The sequence below is a fragment of the Rhinolophus ferrumequinum genome, chromosome 11, assembly GCF_004115265.2.
Source record: "Rhinolophus ferrumequinum isolate MPI-CBG mRhiFer1 chromosome 11, mRhiFer1_v1.p, whole genome shotgun sequence".
In the NCBI taxonomy this organism is placed as follows: Eukaryota; Metazoa; Chordata; class Mammalia; order Chiroptera; family Rhinolophidae; genus Rhinolophus; species Rhinolophus ferrumequinum.
Genome location: NC_046294.1, coordinates 21959990 through 21977103, shown reverse-complemented (window position 1 = coordinate 21977103; position 17114 = coordinate 21959990). Strand labels below are relative to the sequence as shown.

Below are 17114 nucleotides of genomic sequence, written 5' to 3'. Positions count from 1 at the left end.
GTCTCTCGGCGACAGTGCCTCTCACATAACTGGTTCGTTTGCTCATTCATCGAATAGCTATGATTTCCTGCTCTACACTAAGCCCTGGCGATGGACCTGAGAACAAGGTGGACATCGTCCCCGCCTTTATGGACCTCCCAAACACAATAAGAAATAATTCTGTAGTCCTGTATTGCGATAGATTGTGACAAGACAACAAACAAAGGAGGTGAGGAAGGTACTGTATAGGGTGATGTGACCGAATCAGAGGTGAGGGGGAAGGAGGGCTTCTGTGAACAAGTAAAGGATGAAGGGTGTGTGGGTTTGAGCCTGAAGAAGTGGGTGGGAAGTATTTCACATAGAGGGCGCAGCATATGCAAAGGTCCTGGGGCAGGGAAGAGGAGGTGGTGTGGGAGGAAACGAATGAAGGCCAATGAGTTGGCATGCAGTGGTGGGAGGTGAGGGTGTAAGGATGGGGTTTGGAGATTTATTCTAAGAGCTGTGGAGAGCCTTTGAAGGCATTGGAGCAACAGGGTGACATGAGTATGGTGCGCCCTGGACTGTTGGGTTCTTGCTCCAGTACCACCGTGTGACCTTAGACAGGTTAAACACTTGGCATCTCCATTTCCTTCTCTGTAAAATGGGGATAGTAATAGTATCCTGGAGGATGTGAAGATCAGACACGGGCTTTTACACACTTTGAGTATTACATACAGTATGAAATATGTGATGCATTTTGACTTGACACGCACGAGTACACCCATAATATATACGAGTATGCTGCCCCAAAATGCGATGCACTCTGATAGTTTCTATTCTAATCTATTTCATTAAAGGTTTTTGGTCAAGACCCCCGAAATTCATTTTAAGAACGCTGTGATAATACATGTCAAGTGCCTGTTCCATAGTTGGCACTCAGTAAATGGAGCTGTCATTCTCATCGTCGCCATTATGAAGATAATTCTGGCTGCAGTTAGAGAGTGGATCACTCGAGTTAAACGACAGTATCTCAGACCTGACAGTGCTGAAGGATGCTGGCTGTCCGTTTCTGTGTTCAGGTCCCAGGGAAGAGTTCCACGCTGGGCTTCCTGACTGCAGGAGCTCCTGTGGAGGGTGTGGGTAGGGCAGGCATGTAAAATGGACTCTGTCTGGTTTCCCTGGGAACTGGCTTCTCCTCGTTTTCGAGTGGTCACATCAGACTGTTGTGCTCAGTTTTCTTTAACTTCTTTGTTATTTACACTCAGAATGGCTTTTTCCTGGAAGCCTCAGAGAGTCAGTATAAGCCGCCCACTTCTTTATTTTAAGTTGTGCCATGATTCTACTTCCCTTTTCAGAGTCAAGGGTTGGTGCCTTAGTGGAATTCATTTGCATTTTCCACTAAGTCTACCACCTTCTTCTGCCCACTGGCCAGGCCTGATGGCGGTGCCCCACCCTGTGCCCTGGCCCTGGCAGCTGGAATGAGAAAGCAAGACCTCACCTTCTTTTTCCCCAAGAAACACATCCTGGATCCTGAGTGTGGAGGTTCTGAAAGAAACCCCTGTGAGGCCTGGGAGAGCGAGGCCAGTGATAAGACCCAATGGCCCTGTAACCACCACAGTGGTTCACGTATCCAGGACCCCAGCTTTCCAGAAAATGGAAGCGAACCCTCTAAGCCCCCAAAACTTAACCATTTAAATCATTTCAGAAGCACATTTTTCTATATGTTAACCACGTTGGTCCTTCAGAAGACAAAACCTACCAAAACACCGAGGTTTCTGTAACTCGGAAACATTAAGCAAGAACCTTTTTTGATGGTGGTGGTGGTGGTGGCTCAATTGTGTCCCCTCAAAATTCTTGTGTGGAAGACCTCACCCCCAGCTCCTCAGAATGTGACCGTGTTTGGAGATAAGGCTTTAAGGAGGTGATCTGTTCAAATGAGGTCATTAAGGTACGTGAGCCCTAAGGCAACCTGACTGGTGTCCTTAGAAGAAGAAATTTGGACCCACGGAGAGACACACCAGGGATGCTGAGGCACAGAGGAGAGGCTGCGGGAAGACACAGTGAGAAGGTGGCCACTTGCAAGCCAAGGAGAAGGGCTTCGGAAGAAACCAAACCTCCTGACACCTTGATCTTGAGCTTCTAGCTTCCAGAACTGTGAGGAAATTGTTGTTTCAGTCATCCAGCCTGTGACATTTGGTTGCAGCCTGAGCAGACTAATACAGTGGTGGCGGTGGTAATATAAATAATAGGTAACATTTATCAAGGACTTACTGTGTACCAGGACTCTTTTAAACCTTACTTGCATCATCTCATCCAACCCTCATACCCATCCGAAGTGGTGACACCTGCCCAGGCCACACCGTAAGTGGTGACACCAAGCCTGACGCGGGCACCTCTGCTCTGAACCTTCACTGCACCTGTGTCTAGCACCTGCATAGTTCCGGGAACCATGCCAAGCACTTCATAGGCAATCTTTCTTGTCACCACAACGACTCTCCAAGATAATTCTTCCCATTCCCATTTTTCAGAAGTAGAGACTGCAGTTCCCTGCGGTCCAAGGCCACACAATTGAGTGTATTCATTTCTTATGGCTGCAATAACAAATTCCCACAACTTGGGTGGCTTCAAACAACAGAAATTGGTTTTCTCACCATCCTGGGGGTCAAAAGTCCAGAATCAAGATGTCATATTCCCTCCAGAGGCTCAGGGAAGAATCGATCCCTTTTTCCCACAGCATACCAGTTTCTATCTGGCATTGGGGAATCTGTTTCTTTCCTCTTCCGGCTTCTTCTGGTGGCTGCCAGCATTCCTTGGCTTGTGGCTGCATTCCTCCAGTGTCTGCCTCCATCTTCACATCCCCTTCTCCTCTTTGTATGTCTGTATCCAGCCTCCTCTGCATCCCTCTTGCAAGAACATGTGTGATCGTATTTATGGACCCACCTGGATACACCAGGATAAGCTCCTTCTCTCAAAATCCTTCATTTACTCACATCGTAGGCCATCTGAGGTGCTATTCAGAGCTTCTGGCGACCAAAAAGTTACTGTATCCTGGGGGACCTGTTTTTCTGCCTACCACAGTCAGTGACTGGCAGAATGGGTACCGATGCCAGGACTTGTCTGATTCCACAGCGTCTAGTGGCCACTCATCCTTTGGAGCTACAGGCCTTGTGCCTCCCAATTCCTTTTTTGCGATGCTCTTTCTGGACTGCGGGTGGGTGTGAGTCACAGAGTGAAGCTAGCTAAGAATTTCCCGGCCATCTGATCCAGCAGGCCCACTTCTGAGAACGCACCCTCCACAGTCATGTGGTTGCTAAGACTGGCAGTTATGCTCATTCATTGCAGTAACAAAAACTGGCAACTAGTGAAATGATCCACCCGTGGGGGACTGGTTAAATCAAGTATGGTATCCCCTAAACGGAACAGTTCGGAAACCGTTACAGATAACGAAATAGATAAATATATAGTGATATGGAAGATGTCCATGAGGTATTATTGAAAGGAAAGAACCAATTACCCATTTTTATTAAAACATGATGTGTGCACATGTGTGTGGCAGGGCCATTAAAAATTAAATCAAATAATTGAATTAAAATTCAGCTCCTCAACCATGAAACCACATTTCATGGGCTCCCTAGCCACATATGGCTTGTGGCTACCATGTTGCACAGCACGGAGGGAGAGTGTTTCTGTCCTCGTAGAAAGTTCTGGGCAGAGCTTCCTTACATTCGTAAGTGGCCGGAGGGAGGTCTTTCATATTGGATGTTACAGACGTCTATGAATGTTTACAGTTTTTAAATAATAAATAAGCAGGTATGCTCTTATCGGAAAAGTAGAAGCACATGGGATTTTTAAGGTAACGTTCTATTTCTTAAGCAGACGGTAGTTTATCATCAGTATTTAAGATGTATGTGTGTGTGTGTGTGTGTGTGTGTGTGTAAACTCCTTTTATAGTACGTGTCATAATGAAAACATTAAAAAATATCTAGGGGAATAAAAGAGAATGGCCTGGAAGGGCACGCAGGGCAGGCCAGGTTGAGGTTGGAAGACGTTCAGCCAGGTTGGGTTCCCTGACCCGAACGAGCCTCTTTGAGCCTCAGAGGCTCTAACCTGACAGAGTTCCTTCTCGACTTGCCTTCTAGGGTTAGAGTAAGATTTAGAAGTGGGATGATGTGTGGAAGAACTCTGAAAGTGAGGCCCGTGCCACACGGAGGCGAAGGGTTGGCAAATGACACTGTGACTCGCCAAAGGCCTGCGGAGACAAGGCCCCAAGGCACTGGGACCACCTCCGGGAATAGAGACCTTGCCGACTCCCAAGCATTTTTCCAGGTGGTACTGAGGTCGCCATAAGCAGGGGGAAGTGTTGCTATATTCCCACTAGTGTTCTTGCTTGGAGATTTAGAAATAACAAGGTATTTTATTTATTTAACAAGCACCGATGTAGCATTCGCTGTTTGCCGTGCTTTACAAATAATGCCGTCATGTTATCCTCATACAACCCTGACGTAGTCACTGTTAGCACGCTCCTGTCATGCAAAAGGAAATCGAGCCTCAGAGAGGTCAAGTAACTTGCCCAAGATCACACAGCTAGTAAGGAATGGGTTGTCGAAGGCAATCCATGCTTTCTCCTCTCTTCCTGCTCCCCTTGACCCCATCAAATGTGGTCATAGAGTTCTTTATGTCAGTTTGTCAATCTCCGGGGCATGAGATTTAAATTTTGATACGAAATCTCATGACTGGATATTGCTGACTAACTTCTTCAGTTTGATTCTGATTTTCTATCTGAGTTTGGTAGCACGGCTCAGTAGGAGTGGGCTGTAGAATCAGGCCTATCTGGGCACCTGTTGCCACGTATTAGCTGTGTGACTTGCCACGTGACTTGCCACGTATTAGCTGTGTGACTTCTGGCAGGTTACTTAACTTCTCTGATCTTCCAGTGGGGGTTTGTGAGGGTTGAGTAAGTTTACCTATTGTGACAGTGCTTGTCATCATGTCAGGCAGGCAGTCTCTTTGCCCCATTAGTTGCTATCCTTTCCTTCATCTTTATCTAAGTTTAGGCTGGAGGATACAGACATGAGTAAGTCCTGATGCCAGTCTTCGAGGAGTTTACAGAATGGTCTAGGTGGGGGCTGGGGAACTTTGTAGATCAAGAGTCAGGGGACTGAGTTCTAGCCCATGCTGGCTGTCTCCCACCTCAGTGATATTGGACAAGTTTTTCTGCTCCTCTGGGCTTCACTTTCGTCACCTGCAATTGGGGGCCTGGGTTGGCAGGACTCCCAGGCTCCATCTGTCTTGTTGTTTTCTGATTTGTCATACTTAGGTCAGGACAAGCCTGTGCCTGAGGGGCCAACACTCTAGCTGGTAGATTCAGGGTGTGTCCGCTTTTCCCTTTAGGCCACTCTTGTCAGCACTGCCAGCTGCTTCCTCTGTGTGGTGCTCTGTGGAGCCCCTTGGCTCTGTCCAGAGGTCAGAATGGTGGAAACAAAGACGGCTTTGGATTGTCTTCAGCCTGTCAGGACCTGAGGGTGGCAGATTGTGCAGGTGAAAAATGAGTCAGAGGCAGCTCCTTGTTATGTGTTCCTCTGCAGCCGTCATCGTGAGGCTGTGGGAGCTGCAGTCGTTGTCCTTTGGGCTGAAAATTACCTTTCTTTTAAAAGGGTCGTCTGTGTGGATGAGGCTGCCCATGCGCCTTGCTGGATAAGCACATGGCTTGGAGTGGGAGGCCTGGGGTGGGGTGGCACTAACTGAGAAGTGTGTAGGGGGGGAACTGGGGGAGGGATAAGAGCCACTGCCGTGATCCTCAGTGTCACACAGCCTCCTGGGGAAGTGGTTGTTTCGTTAGGGAGCTGGAAGGTAAACACCTGGAATGATCCGTTCAGCTCGCCTTTCTGCTTCCCTGTACAAGTACCACGGAGTAGGCGGCAGCTCCATCACCGTTCCTTTAAGAACCTTATAAAAGGAGTTAATATCCTGTAATTACACAGATGAATTGCACTTAGCAGGCTCGTTTAAAGACAGGCAATGAAATGGATCCTCTCTTAATAGTGTGACCTCTACCAGGTACGTGAAACCCCAGAGCCAGCCAGCTGAAGGATTCTGAGGGGGCTTCTGCAGTTTTATTACTTCTTTGCCTCATTCATCGATTGGCATAGATCTTTCCAAATTCCAGTGGCACTTGTGGAGTTACTGAGACCCTGTGAAACTGAGCAGGCGTATGATGCCTTTCCCAGCATTCATTGATAAGTTTTAGTCACTGTTGACTCATTCCGAGAATGGGGTGGAGGGGCAGAAGACTGTAAAAGAAATTGGCACACATCTCTGCTTTTCATTTAAAAAAAAAAAAATTCAGAGGTGGAGGACAAGCCATTCTTTTTTTGGCTCTTGGTCTTATAAGTTCATTCTCACTATGCCCGTTGCTTACAGACAGCTGGAGCACCGCCCATGTCCTCGGACGGACGGAGGGCCTCAGCCTGTCCCACAGTCTCAGTTCCTCCTTCTTCAAACGCTGCAGCTGGGGCTCCAAAACCTTCTCCCCATCTCAACCCGAAGGTGAACATTTATTGCTGGAATATCTCTTTTTCTTTTAGCGTTGGTTTTTGGGACATAGCCGAGTTAGCTGGTGAGAGAGTTAGCAGTGAGAACACTTCTGGGCTACTCCGTGAACCTTTGAGAAAAGTGACTATAACCTTGGTGGTGGTTCCTCTTATCCTTCATTCTGAACAGCTTCAAAACTCCCTTTAGGTTTAGGTTCACGAAAGAATAAGAGACGGGAATGACAGGCCCAGAGGTGCTGAGGAAAGGAAGCAGTTGGTTTGAATGGAAATTGGCGACACGTAGCGGTGTCTGTCTGCCAATCTCCTGGGCATGCCACACCATCCCATTTCATCTCTCATCAGTCCTGTAAGTTGGCAGTGCTGACAGCGGAGAACTCTTAAACTCAGTATGCTCAAAGGCACAAACTTGGGAGTGGCCTCCTTAAGACGGGAACCAAGGTTCACTCCAAAGCCATTGCTGTTAACAAGGAAGCCATAAAGTCTCCCAGGAACTGCTCAAGGGACAGTATCTTTGGACCCAACCCTGCAGGGTGAGTTAGATTTAGATAAGGAGAGAGGAAAAGGAAGGGAATTCTGGGCAAGAAAAGCAGTGGATACAATCAGAAAGCCTGAGAGAGGGAAAAAGAAGAACATGGAACAGTGCCAGTTGGTTGTAAGCTCCACAGGGCAGGGACCGCCTTCTCCGGGGCTGCCATTATATCCCCAATGTCTGAGTAAGTGGCTGTGCATAGTGGGTGCTCAATAAATATGACTGTGTAAATGAATCCACGAACAGTCAGGTATCTTCGCCTAAACCATGAACCTCTTAAGGGCTGGGGGTAGGTCTTAAAAATCTTTGGATGCATCCACAGCTCCCAGTGGTTAATAAATAGTAAACACTCAATAAATCTGTTCTGACAGTCGGTTAACCAGAATGAATGAATGGGATGTAAGTAAGGGATGGTGGGAAGATGTGCCTGAGTGAAGAGGCACTGACACTTTGGGAAATGCTGGGCAATGCCCAAGGGCTGGCATGGGAAGGGCATACCGTGGGATGTCTTCAGTGCTTGGACAAGGAGCTCTTGTGTTCTCCTTGAGGTATTTTAAAAAAAGCTGTCCCTTAATGCACAACATTTTGGAGTCTACAGAAACCCAGTCAGTGGTCAAACTTTGATGGGTGTGCATTAGGAACCACAGTCACGCACAGCTAAGAAATCACTTTTCTGTAGGACTGGCCTCAACCTGGCCCCATGGTACTGCCTTCTTACTTTGGAGCGACCACACTGTTTAAACCAAAAAGAGACCGGTAAAAACTTGTGAATGGGAACCCGTAGGGCATAGATGTTACTTCAGTGTCCCGGAGTTGTTTTTAGGATGGTTTGACTGGAAAGTCCCAGCCAACTTCCTCCAAGATGTGGTCTGCTCAGTCTAGGCGTTTAAAAGCTGCCCTCTCTTTTCAGGTGTTGGCTAAATTTGTGTTTTGAAGAAAGCCTGGGGGCCCGAAGGTAGCCCTGGGAGAAGGCTTTCCGTGGGCAGTCGGAACCTTCTGGTCCAGAGGAGAAGCCATCCCCTCACCTGGACTTATGACCCGCGGCTTTGCTCCCAGCCTGCCCATCGAGTTCCACAAGATGGGCTCCTTCCGTAGGCCCAGGCCGCGCTTCATGAGCTCCCCGGTACTCAGCGACTTGCCGCGATTCCAAGCCACCCGGCAGGCTCTGCAGCTGAGCTCCAACTCAGCCTGGAACAGGTAACGGAGGCCGCCAGGTGTGGAGTGGGGGGCTGCCAAAGGTGAGAGCAAGGCAAGGGACTGGCTTAGTTTCTCCTGCTTCTGAGATCTCTGCTTCAGAAGGTTGTGATTACAGGGGCAATAGACGAAGAGAGGATGTTTTCCCACAGAGAATGTATCTGCGAGCTTTCCCTGTTAGCAGAGGCAAAGTGGACCCCTGGGGGCCTCTGAGTGGTCGGAGTCGGTGAACCAGCCTGGGACAGTTGGATTGAAACTTACAGTTACTGTTTTTGCTCATTTGTCACATCCCCAACTCAGAGTACGCAAGGGTGGGACCATATAAGTAACCTCAAGTCACTGTCTACCTGCTTGGGAAGATAAGACACTTATCTGTGAAAAGCTAAATGAGCAGCATAAACGAGGGATTATCACATAATCAGTGAGCCACTCGTGGTTGGGAGAAGAGACACTGAGCCTTTGTAAGGTGTCTAGCTGAGCTTTTGCACACTAAGCACTGAAAAGAGACTGCCTTGCGCTTCTGTCGGCCACTATTTTTCAAATCTGTGCACTTTTCAGATAAATTAACTGCATCATTATTTGAAAGCGTTACTGAATTCTTTGTAGTTTGCATCATTATGGATTTTCTCCGAATGCACAACTCTTATGATGGGGAGGTCAAGGGGGCTCTGAAATGTTTTGATGTTGACTACGTTCTTGTTCTTTAAAAAAGGCCTGGGACCCTTTTTTAAATACAAGATTGTAATGGAGACCGTGGCCGTGTTTGTGCCACGGGCTTCGTGGCCCTTCCAGCCGCCTTCAGCCCTGAGCTGCTTGTTGAGATGGCCCTGGGGAGGTAGGTCTTCTAAACGGGGTTGTTTCTGTTTCCCCACAGTGTTCAGACCGCCGTGATCAACGTCTTCAAAGGGGGAGGCTTGCAAAGCAACGAGCTCTATGCACTGAATGAAAACATCAGGTACATGCAGCCCAAGCCAGGGACGTTTCCCCTTGGGCCTGAGCTGGGGCAGAAGGGGCTACCTCACTGGGAGACTTACCTTACGTTTTGTTTTCTGCTTGGTTCTTGTTGGCGTTTCTGTCAGCTTTCATGTGGCTCTTATGGCTGTAATGTTCCGATACTCTTATCTGTCTAGACTTATGCTCCAGAGGGGGTTCATCCACGTGTTCATGCAGCGTGTGTGTGTGTGTGTGTGTGTGTGTGTGTGTGTGTGTCAGGGGTAGAGGGTTCATACATGGTAGCTGTCATCTATCTATAAACATGGACCAGGCCCTGCTTTACCAGGAGGATCCATATTAGGCAAGATGCTTAGCAGTTGGAACCCGACAGCGTGGGATTTTATTGCTGTTCTCCTTTTGACTGATTGATTTACCGACTTCTTTGTGCCTCAGTTTCCTGGTATGTGAAAGAGGGATGGAAATGTGTCTACTCCCATTGGATTCTTGTGGAGATTAAATTGAGTTGCTGTGTAATTAATCTGTCAGAAATGGGTTGGAACACAGGAAGAACTTGTGAAGCTCTTAACATTGTTATCCGTGTTGGTGCTTTCGTTCCTTTTAGCTTTTGGTGATACAACCCTCAGTAAGTTTAGTATCTTCCAGAATCTTTCCAGTGGAGCAGTGTCAGCTTTTCATTCATTCATTTGAATGGCTCCCTATTGGCCAAGCACTGGAGAGACAGCAATGAGCAAAGACAGACGTGGACCCTGCTTTCCTGGAATTTGTATTCAGTCAGGGTGAGAATCATTATTCAACTAATCACACTTGTAAGATGTAGAAGTGCAACTGTGACAGCTGCTATAACACAGCTGATGTGATGAAAGCCTATGTCATTAGGACCTAATGTGGGGACAGAGGCAGGAGAGCAGTTTCCAGGCTCTCGGCCTCACATGGAAAGGTGCTGGCCCGGGTAGTAGATGGCCATCAGCTGTGACTGGTTGGTCATCAGCTGTTACCTGTTAGCCATTAGCCACTAATATAACTGCCGTGGCTACGCGAAGGGGTTGTTTGGTTGGCAGAGAAGCGGATGGCAGATTGTGTGGCTCCTGCTTCCCGTGTCTCCAACCCAGCAGCCAGTGAGAATATAGTGGTATGACTCCCCTATCTATGGCTCCATTGGTGTTCCTTTTTGGCCTCACCATATCCTGCGTTCCTGTGTGGGGAGCGGGAACAGAGACCCTGCATGACACCTGATCTTGCCAAGGAGGCTAGGAATGGTGAGGTGATGCTTATGCTGTGGTCTGAAGCATCAATGAGGATTAATTAGGTGAAGAGTGCTCCGGAAACTGCAGGTGCAAAGGTCCTGTGGCAGCGAGTGAGCAAAGAACTGAAAGAAAGCCCATGTGTTTAGAGCATCAGAAATTGGGTGGTGGTGTGAAGTGAGGGCAGAGAGGCAGGCAGGGCTCTGAGTAACCAGGTCTCCTGGGCATAGGAGGTTAAAGATCAGGTCTTTTAATGCCCTGGTGTTCATTCCTCTCTGGCGTGTTAAGTACCCAACCCTGGAGCGGGCAGAACAATAAACAAGGCTATTATTCAGGTCCTGTTTACATTTAGTCAAACCTGTGTTGGGGTCAATGAAGTGTTTTAAGAGCTCTGCTTTCATTAAAACCTTTAGAGCTCAGAAGTAAACAGAGTCGTGTTAAATTTCTATGTAAGTGCTTGCATTTCACATAATAATTACACAAATATGGAAAAGAGACAATAAAGATCATCTAACCCAATGCCTCCTTTTACAGAAGAGGAAACCGAGGCCCCAAGAAGTTGAGTGACGGGGGCAAAGCTGGGTCGGCCAACCCCCCGAGTTGCAAGAGCTCAGCTTTACTCTAAGAACTAAGACCCTGGCCTCTGGCTCTTCGGCTAACAATAGAAGTATAAATAAATGAAATGGTGACTCAGGAACATGCTAATTGTTCCTCCCCTTGGGAGACCAATCTTGAAATTATACTTAAAAACCCTTTGTTTGTGGGCAGCTAGGAAAAGTACAGGCCACGCCAGGTTTCACCAGCCCTGTTAGCTCAGGGACTGCTAACTCAGAAGCCTTCGCATGACAAGCAGGTCTTCTAAGTAGTTGAGGCCGGCCTGGGTGCAGCACGCAGGTGAAAGCTCACCCTCCATCGAAAAGGGATTACCCCAGCAGAGCACAAGTCCAGTGACATATCATCTTATTTCTCAAGAAGAACAGGAAACTGGGATTTTTATGTGAAATGTCCCGGCTTTTCAATGTTGATAAATAACCCACATTTCTCCAAACATTGGTACAGGCCAAACAAAACACATCTGTGGGCTGAATTTGACAAACAGGCTACCTATTTATAAGGTCAGCTGTGGCATGCATTGGGGGAGGCATTGCTAATGGGGGGTGTCGCATCCCAGATTCTAGCACTAAGGCTACAGAAGTGGGGGAGAAGGGAGCCAAGGAAAACTCTAGGTACCTTTCACGTTCGTCAGCACATTTACCGCTCCTCACAGTGGTAAGGCAACCATTGTCATCAGTAGTTTATGAAGCAACCATTGTCATCAGTAGTTTATCTACAAAGTTATGGGTAAGTAAAACAAAATAACTTGTTCAAGGTCATGCACCTATAAAGGGTGGAGTCAGGGTTTGAACTCCTGCTCTGACTTAGACACCTGTATTAGTTTGCTCAGGCTGCTATAACAAACGCCGTAGACTGAGTAGCTTAAACAATAGATGTTTATTTCTCACTGTTCTGGAAGCTGGCAAGTGTGAGATCAAGGTGCAGGCAGATTTGGTTCCTGGTGAGAGCTTTCTTCCTGCCCGCCACCTTGCTGCATTCTCACATGGCCTCTTCTTTGTGTACACAAAGGGGGAAAGAGCAAGCTGTCTGGTGGCCCTTCTTAAAAGGTCACTGATTCCCATCATGGGGGCGGTACCTCATCTAAACCTAACGACCTCCCAAAGGTCCTATCTGCAATACCATTGTGTTGGGGAGGTGGGTTGGGCTTCAACATATGAATTTGGGGAGGACACAACTCAGTTCATAGCAACAACTGTGCTCTTTGTACTATATTGTAGTGCCAGAGGGAGAGGTTTTAGGTTGGAAGAAGGGTTAAGGCAATGGTTTTGATCTCTTTCTGCCATCTTTCCTTGCATGAACCTCTGAGCCCATCTTTCATCATGTGCTGGAATTCTTAACCCTCCTCTGAGGAACACAACACTTCCCCAGTCCTCCTTTCCAGTGCTGGGTCTTCGGGGGCTACTGGATGCTGCTCCTCTTCACGTTTGGAGCGATTTTTCGGGCTGGTGGGAAACACACAGGGTTGGGGTTTGAAACTGATTGATCAGAGGTGAGTTGAACCCAGAATAAGTCAAAGCTGTCGAAAACCAGAGCTTCTATTACCTATATTCTGTCCATTCTCAGAGAACTGTCCATTCTCTGGCTTTCTCTGGGACGGTGGTTAGAATGGAGACGGGCTTTCACATAATACAGACCACTCAGTATAACTGAGAACATGAAACGCAGCCCAGGCACATAAGTGACCAAGTCGTCCAAGTTGAGTAAAGTGAGCTGACCTGTGCATGCTCCCACCTCTGCACGTGCTTACATGGGAACAAACACAGCTGCCTTTATTTGAGTAATTAAAATGCCAACAGACATGTATTCTCTGGCGACATTCGAATAGACAACTGGGTTTTGATGTTCCTTTTTTCTTCCTTTTTCTTTTGGGAAACTTGTTTGCAGAATAGATCCATAAACTCCGCAGGGTTGAGGCATGACCAGTGGGAAGTGTGTGTGTGAGGGTGGGGGGCACAGGATAGAAAGAATGTAGGGGAGAAGATGCGGAATGAGAAAAAGGTCAATTATTCTCAAGCACGTCTTGCAACCAAATTGAGTTTGTTCTAGGTGCAAGAAGATCTGTGCCAGGTTCAGCAGAATTTGTAACTTGTTAAGAGTAGAGTAGCTTTTGGATTCAGAGAGACTGGGGATCAACATTAGACTAGTTGTGGGACCTTGAGCAAAGCACTTTGTTTTTCTAAATGTCTTTTCTTTTATAAAAATGAGGGTAATAATAGCATCAACCTCATGGTGGTTGGGTGGACTGAGAGAATGCTAAAAATGTCGTTCAGTACAGCATTCAGTGCATAATAAATGTTAGCTATTATTACCCTGTTTAGTGTGAAGATTTAGCAATACTAAATTGTGATAAATGATGGTGAGGACCACGCATGCAGGCACAGAGCAATGTGATGAATTTGCCCATGAAGAGTATAAAGATTTCTGTAGCAGTTTGGATGAGGTGAGCTGACTTTGAACTAGAAAGGACCAGGTTGGGCTCTTTCAAGAACGTGCTGGACTTGACATTTGGAGGAGGCTCAGTTCTTACAAGGAGAGCCAGCTGTTTCTCCTTTCCGCAGAGAAAAGAACAAGAGGAAATGACTCTCTTAGTTCTCCATTCTACTCAAGCCAAACAGTAATAAAGTTTGTTGGATTATCCAAGTCCAGTGTCAAAGCCTCAATCAATCAGCTTCTCTGGGTCACCCCAGCCAGCCCTCACCATCCTTTCTATTTGTGGAGTTAGTATATCCCCCAGGAAATTTGAATTCATTTACATATTAGCCAATTCAAAGGGTGACCTGGAAGGTAGAAGGTTTATGTAACTGGGTCTTGAAATGAAGTCATTGCAAATCATTGGATTGCTCCTTTCTTTTAAAACACGTCACTGAAAATGGGCTCCAGTTTAAATTTTAGCAGGTAGACTTTGGGCTAGCTATGAGGAAGAACTTTGGACTAAGGATGATCGAGTTCTAAAACACATTATTAGATCAAGAGAAGGGTGTGGAGACCTTTCAAGAGCAAATTCATCAGGAATACCACACCTCGATGAAGTGGCAAGTTTTCCCCAGATAAAAGTCAGGGCACATGGTCTGTCAATATGAAGACCATAAATCCGAATATTTTGTATTGAAACTGCGTTAAAAAGCAGGGCTTACACATTGTTATATCCCTAAAGGCACGAAAAAAAAAGGACATTTTAGAATGGATATAGTCTAGTGAAATCCCTAGTCATTACAACCTACCATCTGCCTGCTCTGAATTTCCATTTACCCTGGCCTGGCCTGGCGCTGCGTGTCTTCTCGGTTTAAATCCTCTAAGGGACATTGATGTGGTTTTTAATGCCCCTCTCCAGCCTCGGTCCTGATGCGGCTGCATTTTGGCAGTGAAGACAAGTCTGGGTTAGAGGTTTGGGTTTCATGAGCTTTTCCAGGAACAAGAGTGGCCAAACTCTGTGACACAGGAGCACGCTCTTCCTAAACATTCTTTTCAGCCAACGATTCTACGGATTGTCTGTGACTAAGTAGAGTTAGGAAAGTGTGAGAAAACCATACGATTTGTGTTTACTTGTTCCTATAAGAACCTATTCAAGTAGGTTCTTAAAAATGCTTTCACTTTTTGATTCGTTGGAGTGTGTGTGTAGAGGGAGGGGTCATTCATTCTTTTATTCATTTCTTCAGTGAATATTTGTGGAGGGCTCTCTGCCCTGTCCTGGGCCGGGTTCTGGGGTAGCCGTTGAGGTAGGTGGTTCTTGTACTCGAAGAGCTTACCACACAGTGATGGAGAGGAACTGAGCAGTCAGTTATTATACGATGCTTTAAGTGGGGCAATGCCAAATCCAGAGTGCTGGGGAAGTGCGGGGGACAGGCACATAATTGCATTTGGGAGAAAGGCATGTGTCCATCAAAATCTCAAGGCTGAGTAGGTGGGAGTCAGGTGGAAAGGGCAACTGAGGCTGTAACTATCTTGCCACCCCTCTCTCCATGCCCTCCTACCCCCTTCTTCTCCCTTGCAGGATTTTGTTTCTCTGCAGAAATAAATGCTCAAAGATGAGGTTTCCGGAAACCAGAGATGAGTTATCTGCAGCTGGCCTGAGGCAGGAAACTCACATTTTCCTTCTCTCTCCAACCACTCTGCTGCTGCTCTTGTTGGGAGGGAAGTGTCGCGAAGGAAACCTCAGAGATTTTCAAGGAAAGAGGAGGTTCCAAGAATAGATCGTTGATAGGTCTGAGTTGAAACGTCCTCCTTCTGAGTCAGTTGGCTGCCTGAGCCCCTGCAGGGAAATCCACCTCAGAGTTTTCCATCTCTGTAGGGGAGTCTATGGGACTCATAGGCGGGGGAAGGGCTGGACGGAGCTGAGCAGAAGGAGAGCAGCTCCCAGGCTGGCAGAGTAGACCATGAGGCGAGATTCCGTGAGGTAATGACGATAGTAGACATTTGTGTAGCATTTAGGAGGCCCCGGCTCTGTTCTAAATGCTTTGTGTATGTTAACTCTTTTGAAATTTACGACACCCCTATGAGACAGGTGCTGCATCCCTGCCTTACAGATGAGGAAGTAGAGGCACAGAGAGGTGGACTAACTTGCCCAGAGTTATGTAGTTGGTAACTGAGCTGGGATTTGAACCTGAGCCTCCTGTGTTCTTAAACATACAGTACTATGTAGGCTGCAAGAGGTACCCAGAGCTGGCATTGTCCATATTTAGGCCTGGAGTGCTGGGACAGAGATGCATTAACAGATCGTGAGGTCTGTGGGGCATTGTCTTCTGAGGACCCATGGGGAAGGCATAAGTGAGGTCTTCTCTTACTTTGGCTCAGGTGACCCTGCCTATGTGCTGACACCTCTTGTCTGTTCTGGTTACGAAACACACTTGACTTTGGGGGCAGGACACATCGTTAGAGGGAATGGCAAATCCGTAACCTTCAGGGCTGGCGCATATGGCGGTTGGCCTACAGTGTTTGCAAACTAGACATCCCCCTGAAATGTCCAGACCTCTCTGGGAAGTTCACATCGGGCAACCCTGGACCCACAGTCTGGTCTGGAACCGGTCAGTGGGAGCCACAGCCTGGCTGCTGGCTGGCTGTAGAGAAGTTTGCTGCAGCCCCCAAAGTTCGTGCCCCACCCATCCCTGTGGACATGAGGGGTACCCTGGCTGATCTTCAGGTGGGCCTAGTTTGAGTTTAGGTCTTCCAGGGAATAGTCCCAGGCGGGGCTCTGAGCATGGGTCTCCTCATCTGCACAACAAGGATTACTTTCTGTCTAAGAGGGTGTTGGAGAACTCAGAGATGCTGTGTGCCAATGGCCTAGCATCACGCGTGCGGCATAATTAGGAGCTCAGTAAATTCTCTTTGGTGGTTTTCTCCATCTTTTTCTCTGTCCCCACTGCCACCCACGGGGGTGCAGAAAACAGAGAGGTGTTAGACTACTAACATTTTACCTGAGTCGTGGAGACTACCTCCGATGGGCCCCCCCTATAACAGACCCAAGGAAGAAAGGGGTGTTAACGTATGTCACTACTTAGAAGATGCTGCCTCCTTGAAACATGTCCCGTTGCAGGAGTGAGGTGGGTCGTCTTTGGAGGATTTAACAATCAGGTGCTGGTACTGACCGGTTACGGCATCAGGCAGTGGCTCCTGGAGGCTCCTGCTGTTCCTGGAGCATGAGGCAGTCTGGCTGGATCCCACCAAGGGGGCAGGGCAAGAGGGTCAATGTACCTGGGGCAGCCCCTAATTGCCAAATGGCACAGAAATAAATTTAACAACTGATAGGCTGTCCCAACTCGTACCGGCTAAATGTGAGCCCTACAGCACCCATCTCCAAGCTGCTTCATCCTCCTTTGAGAATTTGCTGCCTTGGGTCTTTCCCCGTGTAGAAGGGAGACTGTGGCCCGTGACCCAGGTGATTTCTCGATGTTATTCCTGCCGCTCCGTGCTCTGCCTGCCATTTTGTCATCCCTGTGCTTCTTAACCAGTGTGACTCCAGCTCCTGCTTACCTTTAAGCCCAGAGAAGTGGGAAGTTGAGTTGACAGGATGGTGAGGGGCAGGATGATGAGTCTGTAATAACAGGAAATCCTGTCATCTGGGGTGGTGTCTCAGCC

The 17114-nt window shown here is 47.6% G+C and overlaps 1 protein-coding gene across 10 annotated transcripts in view; it reads left to right on the top strand.

Annotated features, from left to right (window-relative positions):
- The window catches only part of PRR5L (proline rich 5 like), a 129887-nt gene that overhangs the window by 74298 nt on the left and 38475 nt on the right, over positions 1-17114 (top strand). For 8 of the 10 annotated variants that reach the window (XM_033121086.1, XM_033121082.1, XM_033121083.1 and 5 more), the window contains 2 exons: positions 7949-8235; positions 9107-9187. In XM_033121086.1, the coding sequence (XP_032976977.1) occupies positions 8072-8235; positions 9107-9187 (245 nt within the window). In that variant the 5' untranslated portion in view covers positions 7949-8071. Of the gene's footprint in view, positions 1-6378; positions 6505-7948; positions 8236-9106; positions 9188-17114 lie in introns of all 10 variants that reach the window. The other 2 variants (XM_033121081.1, XM_033121080.1) reach the window with 1 other exon arrangement.